We start from the raw sequence: 14,206 nt of genomic DNA, 5'->3' as shown, positions 1-14,206 counted from the left end.
GTCACAACACGAATTTTAGAAGCTTTTTCTATTTTCGGCAAGCCTACGTCGTTTCCGGTTTAGGCCTCAAAAAAGGAAATTACCATCTGTAAATTTCCTCTATTATCAACTAAACATTTATCGATCCACGACAATGATATAACGTAATGGAATTTCTACCCAACGACATTGTGCCGAAAGAATGCGGTTTGTGACATCATCAAGGTCAAATCTTTCGTGAACAACATCACGTTGGTGACGTAACAGACTTTATAACAGTTGCATTATGAGATTTTCACGGTCACGTTTTTGGAAATCGCGTTACCGGGAAGACTTTTTTAACAAAACAACGAAAATTGTCTCACGTTATGTTGGTAAAAGTTGAATGGAACAAAAAGCTTTAAATATCAGCACGAAGGATCCAGTGGGGTTCTAGCAAAATGACAAAGTCTTCATCAACATCCATAATTAGTGCCGCGAGGGCGTAAAATGTGACTGAAACTACGTGGTAAATGAAAATTGAGCTTTTTAAAAGAAGCCCGACGCGCGATGAAACAAAAGTTTCAGGCCGTGGGCGAGTTTTCTAACCGCAACGAAACTTTAAAAGTTAACTCAGCGCCACACTCACTGTTACTATTGGATAAATTGCTGAGTAAGTAACCCTAATAACATAGAAACGTCATCTCATCTACACCGTTGTAGAAACACCTTCTGTGATGTCACACTCAGACTGTTCAAGCAACCAAGAATTAAAGTTGCCTATGCTGGTTGCCATGCTCTATGACGCGTTTCCGGTTTCTACCAGATCACAAGTAAACCGGATATTTTGATGATTTCCGGAATGTGTGAAATTTCCGTTTTTGACGCAAATTGTCAGCAATGGCTTGTTGTTGTGAAAAATCGTTCCTAGTTAACAAACAAACTTTCCAGAGGAAATACTGAAATATTTTACCGATTTTAGCGGTTGGATTTACTTCAAAAGAGAGCAAAAAAGTCTTCGCAAAAATAAAAAGTTACACTTGGTCCTATTACCCATGAAAGACATCTTCCCCCACGATATGAACAAGTATGTTCTGATACAATAAATTTGAATTAATTTATTTTACAAGTTTATAGACAAATTATGAACCTTACAGTACAATGAAAAATTTTTAAGCTGCTAGAAAATCTATGCATATATTGTTTTACAATCATGCGTTTTCGTGATGGAATCATTTAAAAATAGAAATCCAACTATTTCAAATTAAATGGGTAATTCGCTTTTTAGACACTTTTGGCTGATGTCATTTCTAAAAAAAAGAAACTCCGTCCTCGAAAGTTTTCGCTTGCGGCATTCCAGCGCTGTTACCGCGCCGGGCTGGGCAATTTATTCTACGCACATCGCAAAATAAACTGGTTGGTGCGAAAGCAAAACAAACTTTCTGTGGAAATGTTTCAATATCTTAGTTAAAATTAATTTTTTTTATAAAACGCCAAATGAGAAGCGAAAACAGCCAAGGCGGGACTATCGGCATAGACGAATTTTATACTGCGTAGCATACATGGTTTGTGCCGTACATGGACAACATATGTATGTAATATAGAAGGTTCTTTACAGTGTGCTCCCAGGGTTTGCTTGTATTTTTTCGTTAACTTTCCTGTGCACGATTTATCAGCTCATGCGCAACAGAATAGACCTCAATTTCCTCTGCGCATTTACGTCAGCCGCCGAGGAAGGTGACAGCAATTGCGAACTAGTTTGTACGCTTAATTTGATTTCTTGGGTCATCATCCGCAACAGAAATCAACTGCGACACCTTCCAGATCTCCTTCTGCGCGGAGGGTAACTTTATAAGGAAGATTTTTCGGCGTGTGATTGATAATTAAGCTGTCTGGCTGTTTCAAGGAAATGCGGCGACAGAAGCAGTTTTTATGACTTCGTATCGCTGATGGTATCTCACGATCTGTCCGAGCGCCCACTTAAATAATATTCTCAATTAGGTAACCGCAACCAATAGGCGACATGTCATATACAATACATAACGTCCATATTAATATATAATTAATTATGACGTCACTAAGTGACCATCCGAGTTCGAAGGGGGCAAGCAAAGGCCTAATATTTCTCTGTTTATATCGTAAATAAAAAGATGCTCTTTTTGATGCAAAGAGCCGCATTATTTTCAATAAAAAAACTCTTCACATAAAAGTACAAGATGTTTTGAACCAATACTTATTTAACAAATCCGAGAAGCATACGTGACCACAACAAAGTTGAGATAGTGTTAGTGAGTTCAGCTTCTATCAAACTCTTCGTGGCAGTTATCGCGGAAGTATTTGCATCATGAAAGCAAGCCGCATAATAGGGGCGAGAAAGTAAACAAAGCGCTACATTGAAAACGAGGACTTACGAAAACGATGACGTCAACGTATGAATGATTTCGAAACATGATGAATCGACGAAGGGTTGTGAGTTTGACCTTTTGACTTGCTCGTCTTCTTTGTTTAAGTTTAATAGGAAAATGCTCTCCAAAGTCAATTAACATATAGAGTACAGTTTGCCCATGCCAGCGAAATCTTGTCGCACGTCGGCTCATTGAAATCGAGTGACCAAAAAATTCGAACCTAATGCATTTACCTTGATCTATAATGAATTATAATTATAATAACTTACAGGGTGTCTGGGCATATTAAGTTTTAGCTTTCTTGTAAAGTTTTCCAACTCACCAAAAAAATAGACGAGGTTTTAAAATTGTGCAAATCTTGATGTTATTTAGGCAACTGCGCTTGTTGATTGGTATGTGATTAGCTCTGACCCGACAACTCGCGGTTGTATTTAATTGAAACAAAAACCGCAGAGCATAAGAGCAGCCTAGTTTTCAAACGACAGGCTATGTAGTAGGTTTCTCTTTTTCTCTGGTTGAAGGTGATTATTATTTAAAAAGGGTGATTCTTTCTTGTTATCAAGTTACAAAGTTTTTGAAGTGAGTTTGTATGTAGATTTCACATGTGCGCAATTCCACTGAAATCACAAGAAATACAGTCGAATTTTTAAATTTACGATCCTTGAATCAAACTTGGCGTATTCAAATGTTGGTTATTGGCTCAGTTGCGTCATCTCGTGTTTGTATTTTATTCAAACAAAAAGCGCAGAAGGGAGCAGGTGGCGTCTACATGCTCTTGAACAATTTCTCGTCTCAAAAGCAGTTCCAATAAAACGTTTGCTATTCTTGATTCGACTTTCTTACTTTTGTCGCGCTGATCCAGATGCGGCGAATATTTATCTCTCGAAATGGTTCAATCTCTGCAAATCAATATTCTCCATGGTTCTGCTTCATGAGATCGCTACCAGGGATTTATTTGCCAAATCGACCAGCGGGTTAATAAAAGATACGTCACGATACAAATTCAGAAAAAACTCACGATCAGAGAAAACCGAAGGAAAGTCAAATACGTTTCGTGCAGAGCTAAAGTGACCTTTGACCGACAATGGCTGGCACTGTGACGACAAAAATGATTCAGAAATATTTCAGATATTTCTAAACAACGGGAAATGACGCACCGTGTGATACAGCTCTGCCGACAGAATCCAACAAAAACATAGAAAATTGCACAAAACACTGTGTGGTGTGTGGCATGTTTCTACAAGACTTACCGTATAGATATGGTAATGCTAAGGAAAAATAATATTATGTGTAGATTATGAAATAAATGGAATAGACACCATAATGACTTCACAAAAAACCTATGAGGTTAAAAAAAGCCTTATGAAGTTACAAGATGTTTTGATCATATATACCGCTCATGTTGCAGATAAATTGTCTTTGCATCACAGTTAATGTAAGAGCACAAAATCGAATGTCACTTGCTAACACCAACATAATACGATATGAACCTGGATATTTCAGCAGTACGTTGTCAAAAGAACACAAAAGTAAAATATTGAAATGTTAAAGCACCAACCAACGTTGTATATGAAGAGGTGAAGCTTGTGAGTTGTGTCAAAGAAAATTCATCATAACATGATCATTATTAAGAGAACAAGAGGAGCTTCACGTGCAACAGGAGTGTGCAAAGAAGAACAACAAGACATAGACACATTCACAATTAGGACGAGCACTCACGTGAATAAGAGAGGTGAGGATTAGAAAGAAATTTGAATGTCCTGATTGAAAGCTCTCAAGAAAGCTCCCATCGGCGTTTTCTTCAAGCCGACAGCCTCAACCTTGTTTTGAACTTTGTTTTTTAAATTCCTCATCCGAAATGAGGCGTGAAGTAAGGTCACTGGAAAAGTAATGATCCTAGCTTCAGTAAGCTATTAGAAGGAAGCAAATTATAACACAAACTATCACAAGGTCTACATCATCACCATATCTATGCAGTAAATTAATTAACTTGTAAAACTGTGTTAAATGCCACAACTGCTGAATAACTTACGAGTTGTACATTTCGATAAATGAGTGAATTTAACTCAAACCAGCACTCACTGATAGTCATTGACTTACACAGCATCGGCAGAGCAACACTGAACACGAACACAGCGATAGATCCAAATGTGTACATGACCATTGTGGAGATAGCCGTGACCATGAATATAACAGCGAAGGGGTAATCTCTTTTAAATTGTTCAACGTTGGTTCTGTCAGGCAATAACATCTTCAGCATTATTTTGATTTTGCAATGATTACATAATATTGATATGAAAATTTTGCCTACTATGTGTTTGGTTCATCTGTAATTTACAAAAAGAAACAATAATCGGTAACACAATGGCAAAAATGAAATGGAACACGAGATATCGTTGCTTCTGACCTGTTTTGTGATACATAGAACAAAACAACTAGTAATCCCGACACTATTGCGCCTCCAAGAATGGTTTCTAGTGGACTAATATACCTGAAAATAGAAGTTTTTACAATCAACAAACTATTTATAAAAAATATGTTGACTATATCCCAGAAAATTAGTAGTAGCTGGCTTAATATAATGATGTGCAAAACAAGAGTTTTCTAGAAAATGTATGACACAGCAATATCGCATCTGTTTAACTTCAGCCCTGTTGAACGTTTACATGACAAGGAGGAAAGCAGTGAGTGCGACAACAAAGTAGTTTGTTTGGTAATAAAGAAGATTTTGTAGGATTCTGTTGTTCCATCTTTCCTTGTTTTGATAGTCTGGCGGACCGAATCTTGCGCTGGCCAAAATAAAGTCGTCGATATTCCGGAATGGCGGAAGATGGACCTCGTTGGATGTCATTCTCTCAATAAATTACTTTATTACGACACTTAAATGATTTTTAACTCTGAAAAAACAAACTTAATGTATTATATATTTGCAATTAACTTTTCCGAAATGGAGATTAATATCTGCACTAACATGTTAAACAGCGATGCTCATGACACTCACAGACATTCAACAAACGCTTCAAAACTTGAAACTTCAACTCAGTGTACATTTAAATGTTAAAAAGGTTAAAATTATGGCTGCAATGCTTTCACTGTGCAATTTGCTGTCAAAGAGAGAAAATAATCTACAAGAACTGCAACAGCCAGAAATATAAATACAATGCTTTATAGCAACACAGTTGTAACCAAACCTCATTCGATTTTCAAGTACAGCAAAGAACAACAACCCATAGTTAGCATCCATTGTGGATTGATCAGAAGTCGAAGTAAAGTGGCGCCTTTTGAACTTAAGCTAATAATTAAGGGGACTAGGGCATTAAAGGCAAGTAATAACAATGAAATTGGTATTACATGTCCGGTTAGCAAAAGCATGGAAAAAGCATCTTCAAACATCCATACACGCATTAGTATGATTAGGATAAACCCGTTAGGCAAACATTTTTCCGGCAAATCACTACAAGGCAGAGACAAATATGGTTGATTGGTTGTCAGAAGAGCTGAGTAACCTAAGGTGATATTACATGCAAAAGTTATACAAATTTGTCAACCTCATATAAACTTACATCAGTTTACAAACAGGTGATACGCGTACCACATCAATTACAGTGATGTTCATCCGAGAAAGCCAATCAAATGTAAGCATTCCATACAAGCGGTGGGGATAGAAGTTAATGGAGTGCTGATATTTACTCTTTGATATGAAATAGTTAAAGTGAGCCAACAAAGTCGTAAAATTAAGAGGTGCCATTTTCTTGGTAAACTGGAGGTGCGCTCAAGAATGCTTTTGAAAATGAGTCCAGCTCGGATGCGAGCCATCCCGCCTTGTTACGAAGTGTCTTTGCTCGAGCTTGGACGGTTGAAAAATGTCGCTGTCTCTTGAGAAGGACTTGAATTTCATCTTGGATGTCATTTCTTACATCTTCTACATCACTACACAGCTGTGCAAATGTTCCAGATAGTTCCTGTTGCACCTGGTGGGAGCAGTTTGAGCTGGTGAAGGTGATCACGAGGTTCAGTTTGTCCCCAGCGTGCTCCACAAATTGCCTCTTAAGCATTTTCTCTTTTGCATTTGACGTCCACGTAAGTCGTTCATAAGCGTACAACGCACCATATGACACAACAGAAAATGCAACGGCTCTCCAACCTATCGCCTTCCAAAGTACATACGGGATCATGCCGATAAATACCACAAAAAAGGTGGAATGACTCTGTGTGAATTTAAAGTAACCGGACGTAAGCGACCAAAGGACATCCTCAGCCATAACAGGTTCTGCACGGCCGTGCACCCCCACGTGATCCTCGGGCAAACCAGGATGGTAATTTGTAGCTGGTGGGGTCGGAGCAATTTGAGAGGCATCGGCTGCAAAGCCACCAAGCCGCATTCGTCTCGCTTCCTTGTTTCCCATGAACCGCGCCATCAGCTGTGTGAATCCCAGCGAAAACCTGAATCCAACGTCCTCTTGGAAGTCTGCACATAAGCTAGCGCAGTCTATATCATACGACATGTCAAATGTTGGTTGCTGAGAGGCCGATCTCATTAGGGATCTGAAAAAACGGACGGATTTCTGTTGCTGAGTGTTTCCAGGTATCTTGGCATCAACTGAACTAGACTCTGACTCACTTTCTGGGCTACGAGCTGAGTCTGGGATGAGGAGAGGTCGAACCATTTCGATCATTTCACCGCGGATTTTATTGATTTGCTTCTGCAAGGCAGAGCTGCATCGGGCAGAAAGATTTCTCCCCAACCCCTCGTCAACATGTTTGTACAACTCGGATTTGTAAACACGAAGCACCATGTGGTTGGGGTGGAAAGGTCGCTGAAACTCATCAACAAGCATCGGAAGACAACGAATCTCGTCGGTCATCGCTCTTCTGACTTGCCTCTCTGCTTCCGTGGCAAGATTAGCAATGCTCTCTTTGCACTGCTGCGTGATGAATTTCATCTTAAAGTCAATATCCTCCAACCGGCCCTCCAGGTACATCTTCTGGTTGTTGCCTTCTTGAATGAGTTGTGTGGAGCGTTCATGAAGCCACTGGGCCCTGCTGTAGAGAGCGTCAATTATTCTTGAGGCCCGCTGAGAGGGGTACTCAAATTTGGTTCGTGTTGCTGACTGGGAGATACATTCTTCAAACTCATGTTCAAACTTTGCAAATTCCATTAATCTTGCCTGATGCCCCTCTGCCATGTTGGCCGTGTTGTCAGGCTTGCCATTTAACTTGTTCCGTCGAGTTTGTAGCGCTTCCTTCGCGGACACGAAGAAAACACGATCTTTGGCTTGTTGCTTGGTCACAACTTTCAACTCATCAGCGAGGAATGAGATTCCTCGCTCAAGATGTTGTTGCCGAACTTCTTCCATCAGTTCCGGCTCGGATGCCGACGCATCCCATCTATTGTTCAAGATGAAAATGTTCGGTTTTGAAAGTTTTTCGTTAACTTGATGGAAGAACTTCTTCTCCACAAGCATCAAAGTTGACTCTGCGTTTGCGACTAAAATAAATACATCGGCGTCTAAACAGTAGTTGTCAATCCACTGATCAATGTCGGAACTAACGTCGATGCCAGGACTGTCAACAAGAACAACATCGTCCTTTAGCAACGGACACTTAGTTTTCGGCCAAAATATTTGTATTTGGCTGTCGCTAGACATGCTTTCTTGGCTAAGGGCATGGCTCAGCTGGGTAACGCTACCGATGCCACGACGTTCTTCTGTTTCACCACAGAGTAGATAGCCCTTGGTGTCGTCTCCATTCTTTCCATCTCCATTACATCCGGCAATGGAAAGAAAGCAATTTGTTGTGTGGCCGATCCCACTGGGAAGGATTTTGTCCCACAGCATTGCATTTATCACTGAACTCTTGCCGTTGCTCGTGCGACCGAAGAACACGACCTTCATGTGGTTTCGAGAGATCATGTCTTTTATTCCATTGACCTTTTCCAGAGAGGCAAGAATGTCATTCCTCACCATGTCATCCACCACTGCAGTTTCGTCATCATTTTTTTCAACATCATCTATAAAACTTGAAAACTCTCCGATGTATTTTCCGATGTCAAGGAAAATATTGTTTATCCTCTTCTTTGCATTTGTGAAATGTTTTAATGGCGACGACATATCTCCGGATCCATCCAAAATTCTACCATCCATTACTCGCAGAATCAACAAAAAACAATTAAGTTACAAACAGCAAATTTGTACCTGAATAAATATGATTGATGATATATCCTTGAAACAAAAGTATGGCAGTTATTAGGCAATTAAAGGCTGTATAAATTTTCAGCAAGCTGGGTGCATTTTTTGGATGTTATATAGATAAAAGTGGGCAACGATACATTAAGATACACAAGTTGAAACCAGCAACTTTGTGTGGATAAAAATCTTGTGCTTCCTACATGTTAGCAATTTCAAATCAGGACTGGTTGATATCTGAGCACTAAAAGTAAAGTAAAGCTCGTTGTGACAGTGTCAAAACAGTGTCTCTGAAGACGCAGCGAGAAGGGAAAGAGTTCATATTTCTGTCTTTGATGTTCATTGCAAAAATCTTCTTTAAATAGTTATTCGTCAATCATATTATTGTTAAAAATTTATTGAGTAAATGCATGAAGTACAGTAAATAAATTTTAGATGTGTGTGACCGTGTGTTGCACTGATACTAAGCTTACCGGGACAAATCTATGCACTTTAAACTCGCTCGCTTCAATGGAGCAGCACCTTGGACGTAATGACATTAAAATTATGTATGTACATGAAGTTTATTTCTCGTCGTTATGATGTAACACAGGTCACATATACACACAGTACTCTGCTAATTACTTATTCCGATTTTTTGTAATACACAGAAGTCCCAAAACTGTAGAATACAGGCGACATAAACAATACAGGCTTGTTGTTTTAAAAATAGACAAATTGGCATATTAATTGTGTACAGATTAAGATCAAGGATTTCCTTCAAATCTGTGATTCCAATAAGAATGTTTTCGTAATGTACCGTACTTGATCACTGTTAAATGGTAATGTCTGATTGTAGTTGTGATAAACGCATATCATCATAGGAAAAATGCACTATAGTACAAAGTGGGGTATATACCTGTACGCCTGGATCTGAATTAGACTCAGTAATATTAATGTGCACACGAATTTTATACATTTTTTCCGCTCATTCTTAGTAAACATACAAGACACGGTCTGTATCCAAATTTAGAACAAACCAACAAACAAAGAATCTGTTCATCAACACTTGGTTTTATGCAATTTCCAATGAAAAAGCGATGAATGCTCTTTAGATGGAAATACGCCTAGGCCCTAGGCTTGTACAAATTTTACATAGCGGTTATACTCGTTAATTGATTATTTTTCGCCATTAACTGTGCTGAGCGAAAGTTACGATTCTAATCGTTTTAATTATAGCACATTAAAACATGCTCACGAAAAATTAACAGCAATACAGCATTCAAGGGAAAATACTTAATTTTCAAAAAATACAAGGCATTTCCGAAAAGAAACAACTCGTCTTCATGCACGGCTAGCCCTGTAGGCTAGTAGAGCTGTGCGGGTTCACATGACCTTCATCGGGGTAAGAATAAATTACGGAAAACGGACGTTTTGCACGCCTAAGCTTGCAACTTCATTGGTAATTGCGAGTTGGTATGGTAATGGTATGGTAACTTTTTATCCTCGTGCTGAGAAAAGTCTTAGCACGACTTAACCCGACGATGACTTTTTATCATTCGAGCCCTGGCAACCGAGATAGTCTTTGTGAAAGTTCTGATTGTTACACATTTTTTTGTTCTTTTGATAACTTGTATAGCATTGCCCAAATTTAGAACTGTCTACCATGTCCATTGAGTGTCGTAAATGCCTTGCACAAGCTTTGCAACCGAGCCGACAAAATTTTGAGTCTAAATGGTTTGGAAGTAAACTAAATTAAATTATTCTTTTATTCTTCAAATTTGCAAACATTATTGGCAAATCAGCTTGGTGGTGGTCTGTTGATCAAAATAGGCTCATTAGATTAGCGCTACGCTGTCGCTGTAAAATCGTTCTTTAACAAAAGAAAGGTCGGCAAAACTTGTTTGCGTTTCAGCGATAGGTAGTTATCAAAAAACGGGTCTGGTGATAAATAAGAATATACATGCTACGTAATGTGAGAAACTGTAACAGACGTTAGAGTGTAATCATTCAGGGTGTCGAACTGGAACTGAATCTGAACTTTAATCCGGTTTGAGCGGATGTTTTATGAAAGCCGGACCGAAACCAGAACCCAATATGTTAAATTTGTCTGAACCCAAACCGAGACTGATCCATTGAAGACCAAGAGAAAAAACAAACCGGAGTCGAACTCAATTGTAACCATTTTCACAGTGCCATGGCTTCATCCAATAGTTATAGAAAACTTGTTCTTTTTGCTTATATCAAGACTTGGAAAACTTTTGCCCACTCATGATGAAATTCCTTGAGCTAACAAATTGCTACTTGGGCAACGTAGTTGAAGAAATTAAAAAAATGATTAGCTGGATAACGTCATTCGATCCCGGAGCAAATCGTGTATTAGCAAGCTTGCTGAACCCAAATCCGGAGCGGAATAAATGTGTCCACCCCATTCAAACCTGAACCGCTGAAATAAAATTTTGCAGAAACTTAACAGGAGTTAAACAGTTTTACACAGCGATTCGACTCTCTGAGATCATTCCACAGCAAATCACCTACCTAATCAATTAAAAGAACAACACCCGTTATTTTAGAAGTAAATAAAACTTCGTATGATAAACGTGTAATTTTTTTTGAAATACCACTACTTACTAAGATCAGCCTTTCGCGTATAGCCTACTTTATTTGAAAGCTAAGTAATAGATAATTTAAATAAAACATCCATTTATCATAAAAAACGTTTTATATAGCTTAGCTAACTTAATTTAATTTGTTTGTGTAAACTAGTCGGTAGTAAATTTAAACAAAATGAACAAGAAAGTATTTTTGCATCCTGTAATTACAAGATCTCTATCTTGATGTAGAACGAACGAAAACATGGACATCTATTAATACTTTTACTAAGACGTGTCTTCTATGATTTGCGTCTTGCAAGCCGTGTTTGTCTATTAACATTAACTATATAGAATGTTGGTTTCTGATACGTTAATTAAATAAGCCCTAATCCATTTAGGTTAAAACGTAAGCGTTAAGAGCAAAATTTTGCAAGTACTTGTAGCCTAGCTTTAACATTGCTACAATAAACGGAGTTACACGCTACCTTTGTAGCCTATAGGCTCTCATGGATTTGCAACAGGAAGCTAAACTGGACAAACACAAACCGTTCCCCTAAACTATTTTTATTTCTTCATTTGTAGTGGCCGAATAATAATAACTAAGTCGCAATGAATACAATTTTAGCAAGATTGAATGCACTTTTTGCATTCAGTCTTAGTGTTACTGCAGCAGTTGCCTTTGCTTGTTTTCTTACAACAAACTTTTTGGATTATACACAAAAAGTTGACATTGACGTTAACAAAGTTGTCATGTAAGTGTCCTTCTGACGTTGCTGTTAGGTGTTAATGTTTTAACTTGTATTGTGGTGATGCTTATTGTCAAACGTATAAATTTATTTACTATTTTAAGCCTGTTTTTGCAGAAAAAATATGGAAGAGTTTTATGTCGGAGATCGTCATGATTTGGGTCATATTATTTTCACGCTGAAAGCCAGTATCCTTAATTCTTTTAATTTTATTTAAATTTTTTATTTATTTGAAATTACTTTATGAAAAACAGTTATTGTAAAGATTTATTGTACATCGGCCTAGATGTTTCTAAGCGCCCACAAAAAATCCAAAGTGGAAAGCATGGCAACTCAAGATCTTCTAAGGCTGTGCTTGCTGCAGCCCAGTACTCCTATGTCAAAAAAGATTATTATTATTATTAACTATTGTTCTGTTGCTCTTTTATAACACAATGTCTCCTTTATTGTATTGAGATAACGCACTTTTACTGCCAAAAGAGAAGCTCTCAGGCTCAGGCTTGGCATATCTGAGGTGTTTGTTGTAGGCTTTAGATTGCACCCCGAGATTTTGTTCAAAAAGTGCCATTCTTTCCGGTTTGGCAAACAACTGTTAATTCATATTAAAATTACTTTGAGATTGTGTTGACACTTGACATTCGAAGTTGAATCCTTATAAACATGCTTAGACTTTACTCCAGTTTTTAATTGGAACTGCAAGGAATTGTTCCTCTACTTGATGGCTGAGTACGAAACACCACAGAATAAGTTAAACCAAGTTGTTCTTTGGGACCACATTATCAACAGAGGAGAGAATCCTGTGGTCAACATAAGAAAGAGGAGCAACAAGTATTACTTTTTTGACGATGGAGCGTTTTTAAGGTAGCACAGTTACATTAATTTTGTATCATATCATTTATTTTTTGGCATTGATTCTGGAAAACAACAAAGATATTGCTAAGCTATGCAGCACGAGAAAGATGCATTTGCTGGTTTTAAAGACTTACCATTATATGGGATAGGAATTTTTTATTGTTTTTCTAAATAGGGGAAACAAATTGCAAATTTCCTTGCACTGGAATATTATTCCTAATGCTGGCTATCTGTGGAGGGTTCCTGGAGGTGGCAGCATTGCTCTTGATTTGCCCGAGAGTTACGGAACATCTAGAATATGAGACGACATGCAGTGATTTCTAGATACGGTGGAAGACTTGTAATATTTTTCAAATGGGAGTTGTAGGTTATTCAACTTGGGTTAAGATATTGTGGTTTCAATTTTTTTCGCTTATTGATGTGCATTGCAGATTTATATGAAATGCTGTTTGATTAAGAATTTTTATTAGGGAAAAATTTTCTTCGTGCATGTTGCAATGATAAATATTATTGCTGTTGTAGTACTGTATGTGCGAAGGAGATTTGTAGGAAATGCAGAACCATTATATTACCAATACCTGGACCTGATGGTCTTATTTAAAGAAATAATTATAAAACCTCTGATACAGTCTATGATGTACTATGATATCTATTGTGTTCGAAATGGCACTGCCTACACAAAACTCCTGTACTTTATATTTCACGTTGTTGTGATTTTCACTAATCATGTCATATCAATGTCAGCACTTGAGAGTTGTAGATAACACTTAAAATGCATTGAGACATAGATAACATTAGTTCACATTCAACTTGCTAATTATGCTCCATTTTTGCAATTGTAATCAACAAAGATCTGCTAAGACTGCTTTTGTTCAACCTTGTTGCGCTTGTAACAATAGAAAAGTGGATGTTTCTTTGCATCGATTTTACATTCTCATTTTTATTGTTTGTTTTCAAACTCTGAAACATTCAGAATTGCCTTGATCGCTTTTGGTGGGCAGCGTTTCACAAATTCCAGAGAATAAAGAATGTAAAAGGTTTAAATTTATGAGAATACCAATAACAGATTTTGGTTTATTTGCGAATCCAAATCTACAGACTTTTGCCATTACGCATGACTTCCAAAGGAGTTCACGTCAATTAGTAGTGTTCCAGTCATCAGATTGTAGGCTATAGATTTCACTCAGGCCAGCAGCATATGCACATCTTTAACAAAAAATGCTGATTAGTCTTCATTTCACTACTCACTGGAATTGTTGGACGGTAGATGCCCAGCCTATGTCCTCAACTTTGAGTTACATGCGATGCACAATGCGGAAAAGTTAGATCTAGATTAGTAGATGCAAGATTAGGTTAAAATTCATAAAAAGTATTTTTTTGAAGTATTTAAAATTCATAAAAAGTATTATTCCTCAATCCGTCTGGAAAGATTAATTAATTATCATACTATAACATATGATTTCTTGGAAGGACATTCTAACATCACA

The 14,206-nt window shown here is 37.7% G+C and overlaps 3 protein-coding genes across 4 annotated transcripts; 1 reads left to right on the top strand and 2 right to left on the bottom strand.

Annotated features, from left to right (window-relative positions):
• Window positions 1-3,295: 3,295 nt before the first annotated feature.
• On the bottom strand, window positions 3,296-5,238 carry LOC143445174 (PRA1 family protein 2-like). Of its 2 annotated transcripts, none has more exons than XM_076944088.1 (4): window positions 5,030-5,238; window positions 4,771-4,854; window positions 4,464-4,597; window positions 3,296-4,242 (listed from the first exon to the last, which is right to left on the bottom strand). In XM_076944088.1, the coding sequence occupies exons 1-4, from the start codon at window positions 5,212-5,214 to the stop codon at window positions 4,103-4,105; spliced, it is 543 nt and encodes a 180-aa protein (XP_076800203.1). In that variant the 5' UTR covers window positions 5,215-5,238; the 3' UTR covers window positions 3,296-4,102. The 2 variants fall into 2 exon arrangements, with proteins under 2 accessions (XP_076800203.1, XP_076800211.1); XM_076944096.1 differs by having other exon boundaries at window positions 4,100-4,242; window positions 4,396-4,597.
• Window positions 5,239-6,085: 847 nt separating this feature from the next.
• On the bottom strand, window positions 6,086-8,699 carry LOC143445157 (mitofusin-2-like). The gene has a single exon (XM_076944064.1). It carries the CDS (start codon window positions 8,504-8,506, stop codon window positions 6,098-6,100), a length of 2,409 nt encoding a protein of 802 aa, XP_076800179.1. The 5' UTR covers window positions 8,507-8,699; the 3' UTR covers window positions 6,086-6,097.
• A 2,984-nt stretch (window positions 8,700-11,683) lies between these two features.
• Window positions 11,684-13,763, top strand: LOC143469346 (signal peptidase complex subunit 3-like). Its single transcript, XM_076967015.1, has 4 exons — window positions 11,684-11,873; window positions 11,985-12,055; window positions 12,536-12,728; window positions 12,895-13,763. Exons 1-4 carry the CDS (start codon window positions 11,731-11,733, stop codon window positions 13,019-13,021), a joined length of 534 nt encoding a protein of 177 aa, XP_076823130.1. The 5' UTR covers window positions 11,684-11,730; the 3' UTR covers window positions 13,022-13,763.
• Window positions 13,764-14,206: the final 443 nt, after the last annotated feature.

The sequence above is a fragment of the Clavelina lepadiformis genome, chromosome 1 (genome assembly GCF_947623445.1).
Source record: "Clavelina lepadiformis chromosome 1, kaClaLepa1.1, whole genome shotgun sequence".
NCBI classification, from domain to species: Eukaryota; Metazoa; Chordata; class Ascidiacea; order Aplousobranchia; family Clavelinidae; genus Clavelina; species Clavelina lepadiformis.
Note: the sequence above shows the minus strand (reverse complement) of the source record. Positions and strands in the feature narration are given on the sequence as shown.

Excerpts from the sequence above, each read along its gene's own strand:
- LOC143445174 (XM_076944088.1), bottom strand. The coding sequence starts at position 5,214 with ATGACATCCAACGAGGTCCATCTTCCGCCATTCCGGAATATCGACGAC. Across the intron at positions 4,598-4,770 it reads TTCTATGTATCACAAAACAG|AACCAACGTTGAACAATTTA; the intron begins GTCAGAAGCAAC and ends ATTGCCTGACAG. Across the intron at positions 4,243-4,463 it reads TGTTGCTCTGCCGATGCTGT|TGACCTTACTTCACGCCTCA; the intron begins GTAAGTCAATGA and ends TTACTTTTCCAG.
- LOC143445157 (XM_076944064.1), bottom strand. The coding sequence starts at position 8,506 with ATGGATGGTAGAATTTTGGATGGATCCGGAGATATGTCGTCGCCATTA.
- LOC143469346 (XM_076967015.1), top strand. The coding sequence starts at position 11,731 with ATGAATACAATTTTAGCAAGATTGAATGCACTTTTTGCATTCAGTCTT. Across the intron at positions 11,874-11,984 it reads GACGTTAACAAAGTTGTCAT|AAAAAATATGGAAGAGTTTT; the intron begins GTAAGTGTCCTT and ends CTGTTTTTGCAG. Across the intron at positions 12,729-12,894 it reads GACGATGGAGCGTTTTTAAG|GGGAAACAAATTGCAAATTT; the intron begins GTAGCACAGTTA and ends TTTTCTAAATAG.